The 23,099-nt window shown below is 48.1% G+C and overlaps 2 protein-coding genes across 2 annotated transcripts in view; one reads left to right on the top strand and one right to left on the bottom strand.

The window, feature by feature from the left end:
* The window catches only part of LOC119450762 (venom metalloproteinase antarease-like TtrivMP_A), a 689,114-nt gene extending 672,360 nt beyond the window's left edge, over positions 1-16,754 (bottom strand). Inside the window, exon 1 of the mRNA XM_037714269.2 lies at positions 16,751-16,754. The gene's annotated coding sequence lies outside the window, so the exon portion shown is untranslated. The remainder of the gene's footprint in view (positions 1-16,750) is intronic.
* LOC119449020 (uncharacterized) lies at positions 3,213-3,647 on the top strand. Its single transcript, XM_037712217.1, has one exon. It carries the CDS (start codon positions 3,213-3,215, stop codon positions 3,645-3,647), a length of 435 nt encoding a protein of 144 aa, XP_037568145.1.
* Positions 16,755-23,099: the final 6,345 nt, after the last annotated feature.

Genomic DNA, 23,099 nt, shown 5'->3' with positions numbered 1-23,099 from the left:
CGACGCATCGCACATCAGTTTCGTGCGACCTCGCAACACGACAGCAACATCGTCCTGCGAAGACGTACCCGCCCCACAGGTTCCGCTAACCGCTGAGCACGTCAGAAAGGTTATCCGGCGCGAAATTGAGGCTATGTATCCTGCTTGTGCTCCCGCACCTTTGAATCTACGTCCCCGATTATACCACTTGTCCAACCATTGTTCCTCAGAAGCTCCTCAATGTTGGCCTGCACTATGTGTGTGCAGTCCCTTCTTCACGCCCGACTGGAGGCCTATAAGTCTCGTATACTTAAGGAGGCAGACGATCCCGCTACGTCGTCGCAATCCGGCCGAATGGAGGACTGCCAACAACCGTCTTATTTGCTTCAACTGCCATTGTATTGGTCACGTCGCCCACTATTGTAAGAAACGTTGGTCCTGCCCTCTTGATGCGCCATATGCCCAAAACCGTCGCCCTGAGAGCACTCCTGACCGTTTCGAACCTCACCTCTCACGCCCTCATGCCACCAGCAATGACGGCCTCACCATGTCATATCCACGCTCACCATCTCCGTGTCGACACCAGTCCCGTTCGCCGTTACCTTGTCGTCCGTCATCTCGCTCGCCCCAATTCGGTCGTCGTCATTGATTTGACGTCTACCTCCAGACAACTAGACGATGAAGCGCCCGAAGGTGAGGCTTAATTCACGACTTGTCTACAAAATGCTATGGTCCCATTAACGACTAGACGTAACCTAATGAATGTTAAAGTAGGCGGTGTACTCGTCGCTGCTGTCATTGATGCAGGCGTACAGATATCGGTAATGCATTCATAGCTACGTCATCGCCTGAAGAAGGTTCTCACGCTGCTGACGTTATACATCATCCTTGTGGCCGATAGCGGAACGCTTGCTGTCCTTGGGATGTGCTCAGTAAGCCTAATTTTCGCCTACCGCTCCATGACAGCGCTACTTGCTGTGCTCGAGCAGTGCTCCCATAAACTTATCCTCGGCATGGACCTGCCCATTCCACGCCGTTTGATTGTGGAACTAGTGTACCCCAGCCCGACCTACCTCTTCACTCTAATGCACCGCCCACACGTCAACCGCGCTGGTGCTCCGTCGATCACGTTCGACTGCCACCTCAAGTCGTTATGTAAATAAACTCGACGTCCCTGCCCTATATTGCCGATGGTGATTACGTGTTGACTCCGATTGCGCATGTTCTATTGGCCCGGAATACGGCCATTCCCCACGCCATCATTACTATTACTAATTACACTGTCTCTACCCGTCTTCAACCGTACGTGGTGCAAACAAATTATCCCGATTGCTTCTTTCTGGCAAACGTCTCCTATGTCGAAGAGCATGACATTTCTGCATTCGCTACAGAAAAGTATTCATCTTCCATTGCAGCATCACGAACTCGTGCAGTCCAGTCGATCTCACTTTTCCGAAGATGGTAGCGCGTGACCTCGTCCCCTCACATGCTCCCATCTCCGGCACCAGTTGATGTCCTATCGCGACACCGCTGAGTTTGATGACTGTCCTTTCAGCCAGACAGCTGCTCTAACTGATGATATTTATACTGGAGACGCCAGCCCTGTCTGAAGACATCCTTATCGAGTATCTTTTGCACAGCGGCAAGTCAAACAGCACGAGGTCGACGAGATGCTCACGAAAGATGTCATTGAACTGTCCTGTAATCATTGGGCATTACCTTTCGTCCTTGTAAAAAGAAGAATGGCAGGTGGCGCTTCTCCTTCGACTACTCGACTACTGCCACTCTAAGGGCGCATTCACACTGAGACATTCGGCGTCTGGAGCGGCGCGGAACCCAGTTCGGCGGCGGCGAGATCCGCCGGAATAGCCCTTTCCGCGCCGATCGGTCTCGGACCGATTTTTGCAGCAGCTGCCGCCGGATTCCCTCACCGCGGACCAATCGGAGCGCGAGTAAGAATTTCGAAGATGGCGGCCGAGTCAGACGCGCGCGCGTTGTCGCAGTCGTGTCTGTCGCGACGTCGTAAATGCTGATCGAATTGGTCCGAAACTTAATATTTGTTGTCACGAATAACAATACATCTGAACTTACTCTCTGTAGTACTCCACGTCGCGATCTCGGAGAAGGGGTAGTAGTTTGAAGGCGTGACCAAGCTTTTCGCGCTCTTGCAAAGCAGGACGAACCCACCACCGTCGCTGGCGTCGTCTCTTCTGCGAATGCTTCTGCGCGTCATGCATCGCCACAAAGGTGCTTGCCAACAAGCCTAGCAGTACTGCCTGTTCTTGATCAGGGTTCATTGTCGTTGCTTGCAGCGATGAGGCGCAAAAATAAAACCACGCGAACTCTACGCGAGTTTCGAGGCTGCGGGCACATCTGGTATATCCGGCGCTTGTTTGGAGGTTAGCGCTTTACACCGCAGATGGCGCTGTATCGCGTTCCGGCGGCGCGGTGGGCTAGCAGTGTGACCGGCGCGAATTTCGGCGGCAGGAGAATTCCGTTCGCTGTAGACGCCAGATTCCCCAGTGTGAACGTGCCCTAACAAAGCCACGCGTAAAGTCTGCCCACTACCACGTATTGAAGATGATGCCCTCTACTGTCTTCATGGGTCTACCTGCTTCTCAACCATCGACCTCCACTCATGGTACTGGGAGATTTCTGTCGATGATCTGGACCTCGAGAACACCGTGTTTGTTATATACGATGGTCTTTTCCAACTTAAAAGTATACCTTTTGGCTTATCCAATACCCCACTAACTTTAAAAGAATTATGGACTCTTTTTCGTTGGCACAAATAGTTTACATGCCCATCTCTCTAGAACTCATCGTTATTTCACCAACATATGAGAGGCACATGACTCGCCTACGCAGTTCTTGGCGTTTTCTGACGAGCTGGCTTTTAGGTCAGCTCGTCAAAGTGCAGCTTCGGCCATTGTGAAGTAACTGTCCTAGGCTACCGTGTCCGTTCTCATCGCATCCAACCGAATCCAGGAAAAATTCGTGTCAAACGTTTTCCTGCGTCGCGTTCGGCCATAGTCCTCCGGAGCTTTGTTGGCTTGCATTCTAATTCCCGACGTTTTCTCAAGGACTTCGCCGACATTTCCCGTCCCTCAACAAAGCTCCTGAAGAAGGACAGCACAGTTTCTTGGGGTGTTGAACAAACCCATTTTGCACGCTCACCAGAGTGCTTACTACTCCTCCCATATTGGCGAATTTTCACCCCACAACGCCTACAGATGTTCGAACCGACATCAGTGGACGCATCGGCGCTGTTATCGCACAGCGGCCAAGGCCAGGGCCACGTCATCAACTGCACCAGTGCCCTCCTCTCCCCTTCAGAGCACAAGTTTTCAATTAGTGACCACGAATGCCTTGGTCTTGCTTGGCCCGTCGCAAAATTTCGACCGTACTTGTCTGGCGGCAGCTATTCGGTCATCACAGGCCACCACGCGCTGTGGTTGCTCTCGCCCCTCATAGATCCTACTGAACGATTTGGTGGCTGGACACTAAAGCTTCAAGAACTTGATGCCCTTTACAAGTCCGGGGCCATGAACCAGGACCCCGACTACCTATCACATCATCCCGTGGGCCCTTTCGATACTACTGTGCATGATTCTGACACCTCCGTCCTCGCCATCTCCGACTTGAGTGACATACAAAAGCAACAGTAGAGATGGGTCGCTCAGGAGCGAGCCGGATCTTGTGAGCGGCTCTTTTTAAAGAGCGAGTGAGCGGTCGTTCAGTAAAAAAATTGCCGCGTATCTGCGTGCTTCGCTGCAAATGTCGTCGAAAGACGATAGTCTTCTGCCGGCCGTACTACATGAGTGCTGGTCTGATCCGCGGCCACCCTTGATGCTGTTCTCGTACCATTTCCGTCCTGGCATGATAAATGCAATGGAGGTTTGTTTGAACAGATTTCATTTTACCGCATTATTTCATCAAGCGGCCATTTATGTTTTGCCCTGCCTCAGACAGCGCTTCCTTTATGTTGAATCGGCCGCATCTGGCTGGCATTGATAAAATTGAGGAGGCGCTGCGTGAGACATGGATGCCATCTGGCAATACATCGGGAAACATGAGCTTGTGCAGAGGGTTTCCTTCCTCCATGGCAGAGGGCGCTCGTCGGCGCGCAGTCGGGGAACGTCGTTCATCGGCGCGCATAGCATGGCATTTTCAGCGCAGCTTAAGAAACTAGGGTCTTTAGAGTTACGTATCTATCTATTTTCTATTAAAGGAACACACCTCTTAATACTTACCTAGTGATGTTGCGCCTCAGATATGCGTAATATTTACTTTGTGATCGATAACGTTCACAAGTATGAACAGCCGTACCAGTTTAAGTAGTGTGGGCGGTAAGCAAGTGGTCCAACTTTGGCCGGGTGGCTGAATCGGGTGACAGACAGACAAACAGACAGACAGACAGACCAAATTTTCAGCGTTTAAGTTCCCCAAGAAAGACTATCGTCTTTAAAAGAGCGGCGGTTCTTTTGGAGAAAAGGAGCCGGTTCTCTCCCGTTCAGAGAGCCGTGCCGATGCGTTCCGTCAGAGCCAGGTCTTCTGCTGGGTGCGACTTCCGCGCCATCTATTAGCGGTACGAGAAAGCAACTGCCCTCCCACCCTTCCTCGAAAGAGTCGCCTTCACCCACTCGCCTTCGGCTGAAGAACGAAAGAACCGCCACTCACTTACTGAACCACCGCTCCCTCGCTCTTCAAAAGATCCGGCTCGCTCCTGAGCGCTCAGGAGCCAGCCGCTCTTTTCGCCGCGGCTCCCTCGCTCTTCAAAAGATTCAGCTCGCTCCTGAGCGCTCAGGAGCGAGCCGCTCTTTTCGCCTCGGCTCTCTAGCTCTTCAGAACACCCGGCTCGCTCCTGAGCGCTCCGGAGCGGGCCGCTCTTTTGAAGACCGAGGGAGCCGTAGTTCAGTAAGTGAGCGGCGGTTCTTTCGGAGTGAGGAAGCCGGTTCTCTCCTTGAATGAGCCGTGCCGAACCGTTCCGTCAGAGCTGGGTCTTCTGCTGGGTTTCGATGTTTTTCGATTTCTGACCGACGAATGGTGGCCGGTGTGGGCCGACTCGCGCTACTGGTACTCGCTCGCAGTGTGGTGTGCGCAGCAGTCCCCTTGGTTTTTTGTGCGTCTTATGGTGTGGCACCCGATGCCACCGAGGGGAGAAGTAAAGAAGTCTTAATTGGCAAAGGATGGTACCGTTCGTTGCCTGCTGCTGTTCGAACGATATATCGCATGACTCTCACCGACCGCACATCGTGCGCTGGTCCAATAACATTTCGAAGATGGTCCTCTGTGTGTTTAAAGGGCCCCTAAACCACCTCAGATATTTTTGACCATTACAAGTAAACGCGCAGCAGGGGGAATCTGGTGATGTCAACTGCGGAAACGGTGTCCATTGGTTGAACAAGAACCTACGACTTCCGGTTAGTCTGCTAGCAGGTACGCGCGCTTTCTGCTCTTCCTCGTCGTGTTGCTCGTTTGTGCGCCCTTGCGAATCGGTAATCACAGCCCGCAACGCAAGTGCACAGTCGTGCTTAGCGGTCTGATTAGCTGCGCGAACAGAATGTGACAGTGTTGGCCTTTCCAGACGTGCGCGCAACACAGGGTCTATAGCGGTACGCTTCGCATAACACTGGCCGGCACCGCAGCAACAGCGGGTAGCCGAGAAGCGCTGAGTCCACGTTACCGGCACGGCAACTCATCGCACGCCGTTTGCCATTCGCGGGCCGCCATTCGACAGCGGTTGTTGCTCGCGAACGGCGAGATTTTCTTGCCGTACGTAGAGAGGATGAGACCGGGACTCATTTGTGCGGCAGATTCACCGCCGCTGATTGCTCGACGGCGCCGATGTCGTCGATAGGCCTTTTCTATAGTTCCCTTCAAAGCTAAAACGGACGGCGCTTTGAAATGAAATACCGACGCTCACAAGCCGCAATGTTTTCTTATCGTTGTTATCGCTCTTCGCAATACTTGTACACAAAGAAGAAAAATACGCTGATATTAGCGGCGCCGTCGGCTGCGATGCGAGCACTGCCAAGCGCGTCGCCTACCGGCTGCAGCTGATGTTTTCGTTGCCGCTGGCGGAGGCGCGATTCGGCCATCAATGGCCGAATCGCGGTCGTCAATTCGGCCATTGATGGTGCAGAGGGCGGCGCGCCTGCCGAAATGCAGTCTACTTTGGACACCTCTCGCGCAGCAGACGTTCTACGGCACTGGCGGACGGTTCGCCGTTGGTATCTGTGCCGCTAGCATGGACGTGACCGGAAGTATGTAGCGTTTTGAGAAGCGCGTTGGCGATGACGTTTGTCACGTGACCTTTCGAGAAGCACTCGGCGAGGAGGGGAGACCAGCCGATGAGGAGAGTAGCGAAGGAAAGAGCGAAACGAGCGAGGGCCGTTTTTCGATCATCAAACGCGTGTAACTCCGCTATTACGGCACCATTTCGTAAAATTATCGCGGCTACGTGTTCGTTGTAGACTCGTGCACAACTGCAACACCACAACTAAATTTCGACTTCTGGGTGGTTTATGGGCCCTTTAACCACAAGAGGGGTACGTACAGTTTACGTTCTGGTCTTCATTTGTGATAATTAGTGTAGTCATGAAAATGTCGCCCATGACATCCACTTCAGTGCATTGTCTGAGCGTGTATCAATAGCACGTCAATAAAACGAGGCCAATGATCTGTTGTGTTGTAATAGAACTTCATTTCTTTTTTCTCTTTTTTTTGTCCTGGTGTATGATGGCATGATCGCCAGTATCGCGCGTGCACTCAAGCAAGAAAAAAAAAAAAAAAAAACCGAGAGGTACTTGCGGCAGTTTTGTGAATCTTTCGTATGATTTTTGTATTGTACTTCAAGAAATGATTTCTACATTCATATTGCATGGCGTTACAGCTTACTCATTTAGTTGTGAACATACGTATGTGAATAAATGCATAAAGTTGAGACATAATGTACAATCATTTTGTGTTCTTAGTTTGACAAAAGTTGATTTTAAAGTACCACAAAAACGGACAAGCTTCTGTAATGACGATGAAGTTAGATATTTTTTTTTCTGAAAAACGTACGTCGCATTCTGCATGTCACAGTATCATATACATTTTATCCCCAATATCAGAAAAAAAAGCTTCATTACAACTAAAAATTCACGCTTTTAATGAAAATTCACGTTGTTGTTGTGCAATGGTAGACGTGTCGAGAAGACCAAGGAATGCTGTTTCCTCTTCGTCCGTCGAAGGAGCTGACTCAATGGGTGACCGTGACAATATGTAAAAATATTCCCTAAACATAGCGAAAATACCAATAACACGGTTATTAAATTATGCATATATCGTTTTTTTTCAGAGCCACATAACTATAGAATATGCATAACACAGGTTACACGTTTAAGTGAACCGGTGAGCCGTTCAAATGAACCGGTTCATTTCAGTGAGCTGAGCCGTTCCGAGCCGCTCACTGAAGTGAGCCGTTTTGCCCATCTCTAATCAACAGCGTACACGAATATGGATTGTCTATGCTCTGTTTCCGACCCGTTCCTAAATATGTGTGTGATCCGTGACAATACTCTCTACCGTCGCAATATCAACTCCGACGGTGCGTTCTACTGTCTTCTACCAGCTCCATGATGGCCCAGCAGCCAGCCACATTGGAGTATCCTGCACATATGACCTTCTGATCAGGCATTTAATGTTCTGTGCGCCGGTACGTTGCTGGTTTTGTCCTGCCAAAGCCACAAGCGTTCATCCTTGCTGCCTGCCGGACCTCTTCAGCTTATAGACATTCCAACTGTTCAGTTTTATCCCATCGGCCTTGGTGTCAATAAACCATTTCCGACGCCTCTTTTGGGGAACAAGTGGATCGTCGGAGCAGATGACTACGCGACACGATACGCCATCACATGGGCACTGCTGACCAGTTGCGCCACTGACGTTGCAGACTTCTTGCTTCACGACGTCATCCTCCACCATGGTGCTCCATGGCAGCTGCTGACCAATCGCGGTCGGGCTTTTCTCTCACAAATCGCCGACGATATCCTTCGCTCTTCTTCCATAGTCACAAGTTTACCACCGCCTACCACTCGCTGACAAATGGACTTACACAACCCTTCAACAGCAGGCTCATTAGGATGTACGTTTCAGCAGATTGCCGTGACTGGAACGAAAGTTTGCCTTGTGTGACCATCACATACAACTCGTTCCACCACGACACCGTAGGCTTTTCGCCATTTTACCTCTTGTTCGACCGCCACCCTGCGTTGCTCTTTGAGGCACTGCTTCCATCAGCTGCACAGGCTACTACCGAATATGCCCACGACGCTGTTGCTTGTGCTCAAACGGCTCGTCAAATCACACAGGGCCGTATCTCTGCCCCGCAGCTGACTCCAAAGGCCCGTTACGATGATACCATAGAGGCATTCACTTCAAACCAGGCTCTTGCTCCTTGTTTGGGCGCCTTGCCTCCACGTCGGCCTGCCTTAGAAACTGATTTGCCGCTACTCCGGACACTACAGGGTTTTACACCAGCTCAGTGAGGACATAGGAGATCGCCCGAGTTGGATAGTCGCTGGTCTTCTTCAGTGCAATTTCCCGACGCTTTTCATGCGTTCCGCCGCAAGCCATACGTTTTCGACCACAGCACATCCCTGCCCTAAGCGCTGAGACGGCGTTCTGACCGCCGAGGCTCCTATGGGAAAGGCCATTCCCGCATTATGAATGGGGCGCTAAGGAAGACCACGAAGACGATGATCGGCAAAGCGCGCTCGTGGTTGTTGCTGATCTGCCATCTTGGATTTGGCTTCGCTGTGTGTATATTTTCTAAGTATAATTTTGCCTACTCTTTATCGTCGTCAAAGTATATTTCACAACGGTCTGGCGATACATATAAATTTCAAATCATTTCCTCGAAGGTTCCTTGATAGATAAATTATGTGACATCGAACAGAAAATGCTACGACATCCATACAGGCGCATTGTAAAATAAACCACACAACTTCAGACGCAGAATATTACCAGAAGGCCTCCATATCGCACAAAAATAAATATCACGCCTAATAGTACAACAAGGAAGCAGATATGAAAGAAATCTGAATTTTTTAGGCACAAGCAGGTCCATAAACCCATCAAGAAGACACGTTAAAACGCTGTGTACAGTTATGCAAACGTAGATTGGTAGATTGGTCATACCAGGCCTACTGTCCCTGGCGTTTGCTCAAGCATCGCAGAATTACCTTAACGAATCAAGACATTTAGTAGCTTGCTCGCTATCATTTTCTAATATATTTCGGCCGAGAAACATTTATAACAGTGTAGAGAGAGAGAATAACCTTTATTTATTGTCTAGGATGGGCTCAGGGGTGGGGAAGGTTGGGAGTTCCTTCCCTCCTCTCTCAGCCATCGGCCAGGAGCCCCTGCTTCTTGGTGGCGGCCTCGGCCATCCGGACAGCCTGGGACTGAGTCTCGGCGTCCGAGCGGAGCAGCACCGTCTCCCAGTGCTCCGTTCTAGGTCTTTTTCTGGCCTTGTCTGTGGTGATGATAGCAGGGCAGGTCCTGTTGCGTTGTAGGTGCTTGCGTTGTTTAACAGTGGAGCTGTTTAAGCCGAGTGTTAGTCCGTAACACGCGAACAGAAAATGTTGGCCAATCCTGGCGGTAGTGCAGAAAGGATCGAAGCGCAATGGCACATACACATATGTAATAGCGAAGCTCAGCCTGGCTAAATCTGGCTAAGCATCGTTGGGACTACATAAGCTTAGTCAGTCATGAATAGCCAAACAATAGCCAATCAATTGCTAATCCGGAAAATTCTGGAAAATGCTGGGGATGAGTTGGTAGTGCAAAGCCTAGCGCAAATACATGACCAATACCTTGCGGTAGTCAATCGATAGCCAGTCAATAGCTAATCAATAATTGACAAATTATCAATTCCGGGAAATGCGGGGCATGACTTGGTAGTGCTTAGGCTAGCCCAAATACGTGGTCAATACCTTGCGATAGCCAATCGATAGCCAATCAATAGCTAATCTGTATTGAATAAATAATGAATAAATTCTGCAAAATGCTGGGGATGACTTGGTAGTGCTTAGCCTAGCCCAAAATCCAGGACTATCTAGGTGCCCATCAGCTCCGCTGTCTGTTTCGCATTGCGCCGCCAGTGCAAGCTGCGGTATTTTTTTTTTCTCACTTGACGTTTTGTCAAAGTTCGCTCAAGCTCGCGAAATATAGTTCCTCAAAACAAATAACATTAACACTATTTAAGAGCTAAAAGCGTCAGATCTTCGCCTAATATTTATACAGAGAACATACAAGCATTTGCCTTCAAAAACAAGGTTGCTTTAGACAAATTCTGCGAGGACAACTCGCATAGTAATGAGAAATTTTGACGAAGTTACTCATTACTTTCTATCAATGTATTTTATTGTATTTTTTACTAGATTGTCCATGATTTCTATCATCATCAGCCTATATTTATGTCCACTGCAGGACGAAGGCTTCTCCCTGTGATCTCCAATTACCCCTGTCTTGCGAAAGCTGATTACAACTTTCGCCTTCAAGTTTCCTAACTTCCAGATTTGTATACTGCACTAAAATTACATAGCGTGAAACACTGTAGGGCCTTTCTAAAACACCATGCAAAACAGACGAAAATATTGGTTTTGGTCCACATTCGTTCAGGATTTTCGCAGTGACGTAATCCTCACAAATAATATATGACTCAAATTTCACTACATTGACAGGGTGTTTGGTGCTTGATGGCCACAATTATCTGATTTTACCTGCAGAACTGTTGTAGGTCGAGGTAGGTCGAGGGTGCGCCATCCGTCCATCCGCCGGTGTCACGCAGGACCAGGAGAGGATGACCGCCGTGCCGGGGTAGGGCAGGTCATGTGACCAGCTGAGGCGGTGAAACGCGCTGGGGCAGGAGGCGACTAATCAGAGGCCGGGCGTAGCGCGAGGAGAAGAGGCGATGGGTATAATAGGTGTTTCTGTGCGGCGCGCCCTTTTGGATAACGCACAGAGCTGCTACCGACGTAGTCGGCGTTTCCTTACGTTCGCATCGAACGTGCACGGAGTCTGATTGCAGCCGATACCTCTAGTGGTGGCTCGGCAGGTCTCGACCAGAGAACTGGACAGTCGTCGAGTAGCGTCTGAAATTGCTGCCTCTTCTCGCCTCACAACGTTTCATTTGTGAGGGGGTTTATATGCAAAACAGTTAGGGCGACGCAACAGCCGTGGTTCAAGAGCGTCGGTCGCTTGCTTGCTCTCTTGCTTGCTTCCTATGCCATGGCGCATACCCACCACGGGGGATTGGCCAAGAAGCCGGCGGTTAAACAGATGGGTTGAAATTATGCAATAAAACTAACCGATGTTAGAGCCGTATTTTATTTTATGTTATAGAGATTTAGTGTGCTTTTTGGAAGGCGATCAAGGTAGAAGGTAATAAATTTCAATCAGTTTAATGCGAATTTTTGAAATTAATAAATAATCAATCAGTAAATTACCGTAAATTGGAATTTTGTAAAATAATAATAAACAATATATCAGTAAATTAACTTGGTATTCTCCTTGTTTCACCGAGGAACTCGCATACGGCCCTGCATACGTTTCTGTGGCTAAAACCCAGTGTATATGCCCCGAAAGATAGAATATTTTCAGTGTTTATAGCGATGCCTAATTTTCGGAACGGAATTTCGAAGTATTTCTTTCTCTGGATTACGTCGGTCGCTGTCTCGCGCTGTCCGGGCTGCTGGACTTCGTCATCCTCTCTCAATGGCTGCTGACTGTCTTCCCCACTACATTGGCCCCGGCGGCGAAGAGGAGCCATCCTGGCGACTAAAGGTGATGCAAGCACCAGAGGGTCGTAGTAGGGCTTTAAGCGGCTCAGGTGGACTGTTTCACGACCACGGCAGCGTCTGTCGGTGGGGGGTGTCACAGGCTCGACGACGTAGTTCACCGGCGATATGCATTCTACGATCCTGCAGGGACCGTGATATTTCGCTGCAAACTTGCGGGAGAGACCAGGGGTGGGGCATGGAATTGAGAGCCACACGAACGAACCAACAGGGAAGGTAGGCGTAGGTTTAGCCGGGTCAAGACGCTCTTTTTGAAGACCTTGTGCCACTGATGTAAATGAGCGTGCGAGTTGGCGGCACTCTTCGGCACATTGAGCAAGTTCTGAGGCAGGGCGGTATTCGGATGCATCTGGGACGTATAGTATCCAGTGTGGAAGATGGCTCACGTCCGTATAGTAAAAAGAAAGGGGAAAATCCAGTGGTGGCTTGCGTGGCTGTAATATAGGTATATGTCACAAAAGGAAGCACCAAGTCCCAATTTGAATGATCGGACGCTATGTACCTGGAGAGCATATCACTGAGTGTTCGGTTAAAGCGCTCCGTCAAGCCATTAGTCTGCTGATGATAACTTGCAGTGGTGCGATGAATGATATTGCACTCACTGAGAAGCTCTTGGATGACTTGAGAAAGAAACACACGGCCTCGGTCGCTAAGCAGCTCGCCAGTAGAATCGCTGGCGAAGTCTATCATACGTTTTCAAAACGCCAGCATGCGCGTTTTGTGGGTCTGCGTGAAAGTGCGTGCACAGATCGGAGCGCAAATGGCGAGGTATAACATGAAGCCACTTTCGACCATCGGGCTGGTAGTTGCGGTGGTACAACATGTCGTCCCGGAGCGCATAATGAGGTACTTGGCGACGAAGGGCACGAGAGACCTGTGGGGCGGGTGTCGTCGAAGGCAGAGAGAGAACGTCCATCAGCCGGCGATCCAGGGATCCTTGCGCTGTTCTGAAGGCATGTCTGTGATAGCGATGTTAGCGCAGGAACTTGCGGAAAGGGAAACAGGCGCGACATCGGAAGGCAGGGGCGAGCGGGAAAGTGCGTCGGCCTCAGCGTGCTTGCGTCCTGAGCGGTAAATGACGCGAATATCGAATTCTTGTAAAGGGAGCGCCCAGCGTCCAAGTCTACCCGACGGATCCATCAGTGAAGCCAGCCAACCGAGCGAACGATGATCAGTGACGACATCAAACTAATGGCCATACAAGTAAGTGCGAAATTTCTGCAACGCCCAAACAATTGCCAAACATCCCTTCTCGGTAACCGAGTAGTTGCACTCTGCCTTGGCAAGGGCACGACTCGCATAGGCAACTACGTACTCAGAGAAGCCCAGCTTACGTTGGGCAAGGACAGCGCCAAGGCCGATCCCACTAGCATCCGTGTGTACCTCGGTCGGAGCGGTAGGGTCGAAGTCACGTAGAATGAGCGGTGAAATGAAGAGACGACGTAACGTTGCGAAAGCCTCATCACACGCCGGCGACCAACCAGACAGATAGCTATCGCCGGTGAGCAGCTTCTTCAGTGGTGCTATTATAGAAGCGAAGTTCTTCACAAAGCGGCGAAAGTATGAGCATAGACCTAGGAAGCTGCGAAGCGCTTTCACGGTGGCAGGCTTCGGGAATTCAGCAACAGCACAAAGTTTCTGCGGATCGGGAAGGACGCCGTCCTTAGAGACTGCGTGGCCCAGGATGGTGAGTTTGCGAGCTCCGAATCGGCAGTTCCTGATGTTAAGCTGAAGGCCTGCGCGCGTCAAACAGCTCAGTACCTCGTAAAGCCGATGGAGGTGACTGTCGAAATCAGGGGAGAAAACGACGACGTCATCCAGGTAGCAGAGGCATGTCTTCCATTTCAACCCACGCAAAACACTGTCCATCATCCTTTTGAATGTGGCTGGGGCATTACAAAGGCCGAAGGGCATAACATTGAATTCGTACAGCCCATCGGGAGTTACGAAGGCAGTTTTCGGGCGATCGGACGGTGCCATACCCAGTGCACCACAAATATTCATTGGATGTACCACAAAAGACCAAATATCCAAGACATTTAACGACGTCCAGTTTACATCTATAGTATGTTCGACTAGTACGTGGCAGTCAAGGGTCATCCAGAGGACGTCGAATGTCCTTATGATTTGGACATCTCTTGCACATTCAAAGCTCTCGTGCATTGATCGTACATTGTGCGTTATGAGTAGATGCACGCACTATGCCGCAGAAATACAAGAAAATTGTCTCTAATGCCTACCATTGGGAAGCTATGAGTGCAAAAACATTTAATTAATTATTTTGCAATTTAGCACGACCGTTGCACGCACTGCTGGAGGTCTAGTAACGTTGCTGCCGGACACCGCGCGCGAAAGCCAATACTTTCGCCATTTTTTCGCTATGCTTTCGGTCTCGGTTACGTCATTTTCCTTCTCATACAAAGATGCTTTATTTTTCAGTTATATCTATGAGTACACTGTTGCAAATACGTAACCTTTAATTTGCTGATTTATTACGACAGTTTATAAAGAAAAAAAGAAGCTTGAACTCGCAACAGCCTTGACTTCACATCGCCACTGATATCAATTCAGCAACACGCGCCTCGATGCAAGTGCGCAGCAATGTTCCGGGCGCGAGCAGCGTGTGCTTTATTTGTCTTTTCGACTTTTGTGTGGTTGACCATGGCCCAAGTACGTATATACTAGGCAGAACTGTACAGTTGCGTGCTGAAATTTAGAGCTGTGCTTCTGACTGTTATTTGTGGTTCGTTTGTTCGCCTTGCGGAGCGCTTACGGGAATGTTCTGGAGGCAATGTTTTGATGGTTAATTTTCGCACATGTTTGTATCGCTTGGTTTCCGGCGTTCCTCTTCAAGTGTCGGGGATATTTCTCATTTGCAATGCCTATCTCTAAGTCTCTTGCAGCATTATGTTATTGGCTCTTTTGTGATCTGAGAAGCCGCCTGACCATGTTGCCTATGAAGATGAACATTCCATCTCTGGATTCTGCTTGCGTGGAATTTATTTTACCATATATTTTTCAATGCAGCTAGAAAATACTGGCTTTCTATTTTGAATCCGGTGGCCCCAGAAGCAGGTACTGGCAAGCAGGCCATGCACTTTTGGTCATTAATTAGTATGTGATACCACCTCTTACTACTCAGTTTTATTCTTTTTAATTATAATTGTGGCACTGTGCCTACTAGTCATTTTGTGCCTACTCGTTACTTGTGTTTTAATGAAGATTAATTTTCAAGAATCTGTTTTTTATTACGGTTTTTTTAGATCCGCGTTTAACCTGTTTCTATACAGCGAGAACATGTAATGAATAATTTCATACATGTGCGGGGCTGGGGGCCGATCATTTTTGTAATAAAGCTTTATCAGTTGTATAAATAAAAATGTAACATTGGTATGACATTGCGAGTTTCACTGGTGTGCTTTACCTAGTGCTTATTGAACTCACTACTTTTCATTTATCCATTGCAGGATTTGTAATGATGCATAATGATCAAAATGCAGATTTACGATTTTTTTAGCACAGTTTTCGCATTTTGATGAACGCTAGAACTATATATAAATGTTGACATTCACTTTAGCGAACACTGAAGAGGATGAAGGCAGAAGCCTGCCCAATCACGACCCATTAATTAAATTATTTGTCATTCTCATTCGCATGCGTTGTTACGTTTATTGTTTTCACCTACCAAAGTTGTGGGCTCGAGTGCCTTAATTAGCTTCGTCATAATTAACACCAATGGTCGCGGGCTCTACTCCCACCAAAGGTCGAGGGTTTGAGTGCCTTAATTGTATCTTAATGAACTTTGTCTTAATTAACACCAAAAGTCGTGGGTTCGACTTCCACCAAAGGTCGAGAGTTCGAGTGCCTTAATTAACTCTGCCGTAATTAACTTGCCTTAAGTAACTTCGTTCTAATGAACACCCAAGGTAGTGGGTTCGACTCTACCTTCACCATGTCAGTTGGAATCCAACTTGGAGATAATTTGGAGATGTGGCCGGTTTGCCCCTATCTCCAAGTGGTTTCGACTGCCAACAAAGGCCGTGGGTTAGAGTGCCTTAATTAACTCTATCTTAATGAACTATGCCTTAATTCGCTTCGACCTAATTAACACCAAAGGTCGAAGGTTCAATCGCCAATTTTGATGCCATTGAATTTTGGTGCTGCAACGCTGGACATCGGATTTTTCGACCATTGAGCCATCTAAGGATTTCATCTTAATAAGTGTTGCAATTTATATTTTCACATTCACACGTTAACAAAACATTTCATGGAAAGTAACCAGCTACATGCCGACAATGGGGGTAACTGTGCTATTAGTGTGCCTCAACAGATGTACCATCGAGGACAAATTAAATGCGAACAGCGGAGCCTGTGGCCGAAGTATAACGAAAGGCATACGGTGCATGTCGTCGGCCAGTCGTTGTGCACGTGCGTGGGGATGTAGTTCTCGAGGAAGAGTGCAGCGCTGCTCGCCCTATTGCGATAAACGTCACCCGTATTTTGCCCGAAAGTTGTTTTCTCATCTCTCCTCGGCAGTGCCATACCCACCTGGCAGTACAGTGTTATGGTGACTAGCACCATCGCTACATCTGTAGTGTGATATGGCTGGCATGCACCCAGCTTGCTAACGTGCATTGCTTTGCTTTTGTTACCACCATCAAAGCTGCCAGTGTCTAATCGTAATTTCAATAGCACGAAAAATGTATTGCATTGGATGCGCAACAACAGTGCTAGCCACCTTAAAAGTAATCACAGATAGGAATGGCACTGCAATGGCGGGGTGAAAATACAAGCTTAAAAAAATACAGGTGACGTAATATACGCACTAGGACAAGCAGCCCTGCACTCCGCATCGAAACCACATGCATGTGCACAATTGGCTGGCCGCCGCCGCACACTGTGCTTTTAGTTACGCTTTGGCCACACACTCTGCTGTTCGCATTTCATTTGTATTCGATAGTACATCTGCTGTGGCACTTGCAGGTATGTAGCTCATTATAGCGTCAACAAGAAAGATCCACTAGATGTTCTATGGACCTCCTGCATCCCCAAAAAGAACATTTATTAGAGGTTACTTATGTCCACCTGCGACATCCTTTCAACGTTACAGCAACGTGATCTGGATGGGACTTAGATTATCCATGGTACGTATTTGTAATGTTTTTTTGGAGAAATATAGATATCTATAGGATGTGTGCAATGTCTCAAACATGTTGTTCTATGGACATCTATGGTACATTAATGGTTCACTGGGTAGGGACCTGCCAATAACCGGACCGTAAGTCTAGTGATGAAAAAAGTTCGGCTCCTTGCAAACAGTCCAGGACATCATCGATGCGTGGCAGGAGATACACATCTTTTCGCGTAACTTTGTTCAATCGGCGGTAATCGACGCAGAAGCGGATTGAGCCGTCCCGGTTTTTCTTGACAAGAACAACAGGCGACGACCAGGGACTGCAGGACGGCTGAATGATGCCGCGCTGAAGCATGTCGTCGACTTGTTCAGCGATAACATGACGCTCAGCAGGGGATACGCGGTAAGGGCGCTGGCGCAGAGGCGTGTGTGAGCCGGTGTCAATCGGATGGAGAACGGTATGCGTGCGGCCTAATGACATCTTCTGGAAATCAAACGAGCTTTGAAACTGGCGGAGGAGTGCAAGAAGTTTCTCGTGCTGCGCCTCTGCAAGTTCGTCGTCGTTGGCTGAGTCGAACATACCTAAAGGTCGTGGATCAGGCGTACTAGCAGAAGGTGTCAGGGCACTAAGGTGCAAGGTGTCCACGTCGTCAAGGCAGAAGATGGAGGATACGTCGAATGCCGGAATTGTGCCGATACACTCCCCACGGAGTAAGGTTGAGCGAACCGGCAACGGATTCGTAACAAATAAGGATGTGGCGCCGTTGGTCATGTCGAGGACGGCAAAAGGCAATGTGAGATTCCTACGGTGTTGAACGGTCTCGGAAGGTGTCAAGGAAACTAGACTCACGAACAGCGGCACAGGACACAGGGATAAGGGCTGTACTACTTGGTTACTTGGTGGTATGTTGGTATCCTCGGCGACAAACAACTTTTCTATTGTAGGTGCAGACGACGCAGAACACAATGCAGAGAAGGCCACCTCGGCACGAGCACAGTCAATAACAGCATGATGGCGAGAAAGAAAATCCCAACCGAGGATGACATCATGCGAACAGGCTGGTAGCACAAGAAACTCAATGGGATAAACAATATCTTGATATATGACGCGGGCTGTGCAGGCGGCTAACGGTTGAATATTGTCTGCGCTGGCGGTACGGAGGGATAATCCCGTTGACGTCGTCGTAACCTTCCGAAGCAAGCGGCAAAGTTTTATACCAATCACTGAAATGGCCGTACCAGTGTCCACAAACGCAAGGGTACGAAAGCCATCCACAACAACGTCGATGAGGTTCGCTGGAGAAATTCGAGGAATTGAATTTTTAGACGACGACGCAGTTCGTGCCTCGGGAACAGCGACGTTTAGTTTTCCGCGTCAGAAGGGCAGGGTAGACGGCGCATATGTGACAGAGAGCGACGTCGGGGGGATGGAGATCGGCGGGTAGCTGAGGGCATGCGCTCGGGCGAAGAGGGTTGTTGGGGCAGCGCTGTGCCGCTAAAGCGCCCAGGATCGTAAGCAGACGGTCGCATGACATCTATTAGAACGCGAGGGCGACTTCGACAGAAGCGTGCCACGTGTCCAGCATAGCCGCATGAATAACAGATAGGGCGATTGTCTGCAGTGCGCCATGGATTTGTGGGGACAGGTCGGCTGAACGGAATTGGTGGGGGTCGAACAGGTGCCGACGCGGCAGAATAGGTCGGTTGACGAGGCGGCCCGGCAGCGACGACTTGCGCATACGACAAGGGCGCAGGCTCAGGAGGTGGCGAACGAGTGAACAGCAAAGCGTCAGTGACCTCTCCCTGTATAATTTGGCGTATCATTGGGGCCAGATGTGGAACCAGGGCTGGCTCGGGCGTGCTCGATAAAATGGAGAGCTGTTGGGCGACCTCCTCACGTACGAACTGCTTGATTTGAAGCAACAGTGTATTCTGGTCGCCCAAAGTCAACGCCGCGATCGAGTCGTTCTGTTCCAGAGGGCGGCGAGTTTGGGCGCGTTGCTTGCTCAATTCGTCGAAACTCAGGCACAAGCTGACAACATCGGCGACGGTTTGTGGGTCTTTTGCCAATAGCATTTGAACTGCGTCATCAGCTATTTCTTTGAGGATTTGCTTGATCTTGTCTGACTCTCTCAATCTTGTCATCCTCTCTCAATGGCTGCTGACTCTCTTCCCCAGATCTGTCTTTACTTTTGTTTCCGCAATTGCATCACCTGCAACACATGCACATATAACACTCGTAACACTCGGTTTAACTAACACAGCGTCGCTGTTCGACCATCTTCACAGAGTGGAAGGGAGGTATAATTTTATTTTATTTTAAGCGAGATCTGAATTCCTGAATTGTCCCCTGTGCTACGTTCGTCATAGTTATGCGCTACCGCTTCGCCGCATAACGCAGTGGCTGTCTTAAGAGAGTTGGCGCGCGCAGTTTGGCAGTGCAAGGTGACGATTCTCAGCACGGAAGGGTGCAACTGTGCTTCACAGCCTCATTGCGTATTATTATATTTATCTTTGTCTTGTCTTGTTGTCGTTCCTTCCACAGTGTGGAGCAAGCAAGACGCCAGGCGAGAACCCCGAGGCTGCATTTCTTGTGTTGCACACATTGTTATATATATTTTTCACACGGGTTCGGACACGGGTTCGGACGCGCGCCGCAAACGCCCCGCGGCGAAAAGCACTGGGAGTTCATCAGCGCGCGGCTTTGATCATACTGTACGGAAATCCAAAATACCGGCGGTCAGGCGAGAGCCAGTGGGTGAGTTAAACTGGCTATAATCTCATTTTCCGAGCTGCTTCATATTGGTCGTCATCATTATTCTCACCATTGTTAGTCTATATTATGCGCAGTGCAGGACAAAGGCCTCACCCACTTTTTTATTTAAAGAACCTTGTCCTGTGCTGAACGAACACAGCACTGTAATAACACAAATGTTATCATTTCTTTTAACCGGCTCCAACTCCAATTTTGCTACAGACTTAAAAATTACAATTTCTTCTAAAAAAGAAAATTGCTGGTCATTGGCTTCACTATCGCAAACACCAATGACCAGCGGAGCTGTGAAAGCTTGGCTTTTCTTTCTGGTAGCTTGGCATTACTTAGCTTTGATCTTGGCTTTTACCTTAGCTTTAGCTTGACTTTTCTCTTAGCCCAGTTTTTTCAGTTTCTCTCTTTTCTCTCTCTCGTTCTTTCTTTTTTTATTTTTCTTTCACTCTGTCCCTCTCTCTTTCTCTCCGTCTTTCTTTCTCTTTCTCTGCCTCTTTCTTTCTCTCGCCCATAGCAAGTTCGGTTACAATCGTCGTACAATGTGAAAGCGAAAGTGAAAGTTTATTTTTTTTGCGTCGAAAAGAGGGTGCCAAGACAAAAGGCAAGAGCCTAACAACGTCCTGGTCCCCTGTAACCATATGGTTGCTATAAATGCATGTTCTACAAGCATGGGTGTATAGCGCAGTGGTTATGACGCTCGCTTTTGGACCGTGGGTACCAGGGCTTGAATCGTGCCTCGCCAAGAGAGTTTATTTTGTTTTCCTTATTTCTCTCGCTCTGTGTCTGTCTCTCTTTCTTATTCTGCCCCCTGCTCTCCTCCTATGCTCTGCGTTCACTGTCTCCCAGCTGGGCGATGCTGCGCACGACAGCGAGACCAACCTAGAGAGCCTTTAACAGCTCCGCTCTGAAGTTGTGGCAGAACCTATCTCACGATGACTGACGACAGTAATGCGTTTACCATTGAATCAATTAAGCGACACAGCGTAGTGCCACCGTGTAAACGACTTATGTGTGAGGTGTGTACAGCAGTGGGACTCCTCTTTCGCGCTTCCCTAAAAACACTCGTCAGCTTCGCGAATTAGAGCTTTAAAACGTTCAGGCGACTCATTGAAATGGTGGTGAACTCTGTGAGCGTCTCACGTGTCACATTCTCGATGTAAGCTGACAGGGCTCCTAATACACTTATCGAATTCCTACGGGTGTAATGAAGTTTGAAGTTCAAGTTTATTGGTGCGCATAACATTCGTGTGAAGTAATAATGAGCCCGCATAAGCAGAAGTGCCTGAGTGCGTGCAGCTGCAATGCATGAGCCCTTAAACCTCTCAATAAGAGAAAATAACGAAAAAAGAGGAAAGAAGGAAAATAAACGCTATCGACAACTACTACAATGCGGGGAAATACCCATAACAACAAATAAGTAAAATGGGATTTGATTTAATGATAATTTTGAAGGCTAGCGACAGAGTCATGTTAATTGTTTTCTGTGGCCCATGATCTTGATTATGGTTTAATTGCTTTTAATGCAGTTAGTGTCCAGTCATCAGTACACCTAATAAAGTTATATGCCCCTTAAAAAGTTGGAACATTCTTTCAGTAATTACTATCTAATATGGGAATAATGATTTTTTCAGGTTGACGTAGGGTTCGTTGTTTTATGTTTGGAGATTTAAAGATAGGAAGAAAGCCGGCAGATCCCACGCCCTGTGGGAATCGATGTTATGTGAAGCACCGCGAAGCCTTGCAAGTTAACGAAACGACCATGAGAGCATCAAGACGTAAGACCCCTCAGAAGAATCAGGAAGAGAGCGCAACCACTGCTGATAGCCTTCCTTCGAGACATGGGGCTCATCGACTCCAGGGGGCAAACCCCTGATCTCACTCAAAGGAGGATCAGGCTGAACAATTGCCAGATTTGTATGACAGCCTAACCCCGCCTGCTTCAACATCATCCCCACCACCACCACCAAGACATAGGCGGCTGGTTCATGACACTCATATCATCATGACATTCATATCGGGAGTCCTCAGTAGTTCCTTTAGCTAATGCTCATGACTATGACTTCGAACCACAACATTTAGTCTTTTCCTTCACTTAGTACCACATCCGAACCCATTCCACTGGTTTTTGAGGTTTGAACCCATACCAATATTTTTTCCCTGAGTCATTGTCATTTTTGCTGAGTCATGCTCATGACTAAGCCTTCAACCACCGTCCGTTAGTGTTTCCTTCACTTAGTACCCACGTCCGAACGCATTTCAGTGGTTCATTAGTGTTGATTTTTTGCTGAGTAATTGTAATTTCGGCTAAGTCATGGTCATGACCATGGCTTCTACCACTATTTAGGGTTTCGTTCACTTAGTACCCACGTCCGAACCCATTTCAATGGTTTTTGAGTGTAAATCTGTGTTTGAGTGTATTCATGTGTTTCCTTCACTTAGTCCCCACGTGAGAACCCATTTCAGTGGGTTTTCAGTGTTATTCTTTGTCGCTGAGTCATTGCCATTTTTGCGGAGTCATGCTCTTATAGCTACCATAATCTTATATGCTACCATAATCTTATAGTGTTTCCTTCACTTAGTACCCACGTCGGAACCAATTGCAGTGGTTTTTCCGTATTAATCTTCTTTCGCTGAGTCATTGTCATTTTAGGCGGCTGTTTCATGACCTACATGACACGGTTTCATGACCTACATGACACGCATGTCATGATATTCATGTCATGACCTATCATTGATGTTCGTCATACACTCTTGTCATACTTTACCAATGTTGGTACCTACAAAGTTAATGAAACGACCATGACAGCATCAAGACGTAGGCGGCTAGATGGATAGATAGCTAGATAGATGGATGGATGGATAGATAGATAGATAGATAGATAGATAGATAGATACTGTCAATGCCTCAAATGTTCGCCAAGAAATGCTTCGCATTTAAAATAGTGCTATATAAGAAACGTAATATAAACTGCTTAGCTGTAAGAAGCATATAAAATTGGCTCATGTATATAAGAGTATTAGAGCACGGGTTTGAGAATTGGTGTGTTTGTAATGGTTGTTCTCGGGAATCATAGCCAAGGAGGACAGCGTGTACAAAAGTCGATCTACTCGTATTTACCTACTTTAATCATAGACTATGTGTAGAAAAGTAATAAAACCGTAAAAAAGCAGCTCTTCAATCAATGCGGTGGCTTTAAGGATGTTCATATAACCGAGAAATATCTTGGAGAACTTACTTTTGAAGGGGCTGCTATTTAAAAAAAATATATATGACTTTATTTTACGATTTGCAGCACTTTTTACATGCTTTTTTTGAAGGGTAGAACTTTCCTTTGCAGCCATTCGTTTGTACCTTTTCACATTTGTTAGCTTC

The sequence above is a fragment of the Dermacentor silvarum genome, chromosome 4, assembly GCF_013339745.2.
Source record: "Dermacentor silvarum isolate Dsil-2018 chromosome 4, BIME_Dsil_1.4, whole genome shotgun sequence".
Lineage (NCBI taxonomy): Eukaryota > Metazoa > Arthropoda > Arachnida > Ixodida > Ixodidae > Dermacentor > Dermacentor silvarum.
This window is presented reverse-complemented; position numbering and strand designations above follow the sequence as displayed.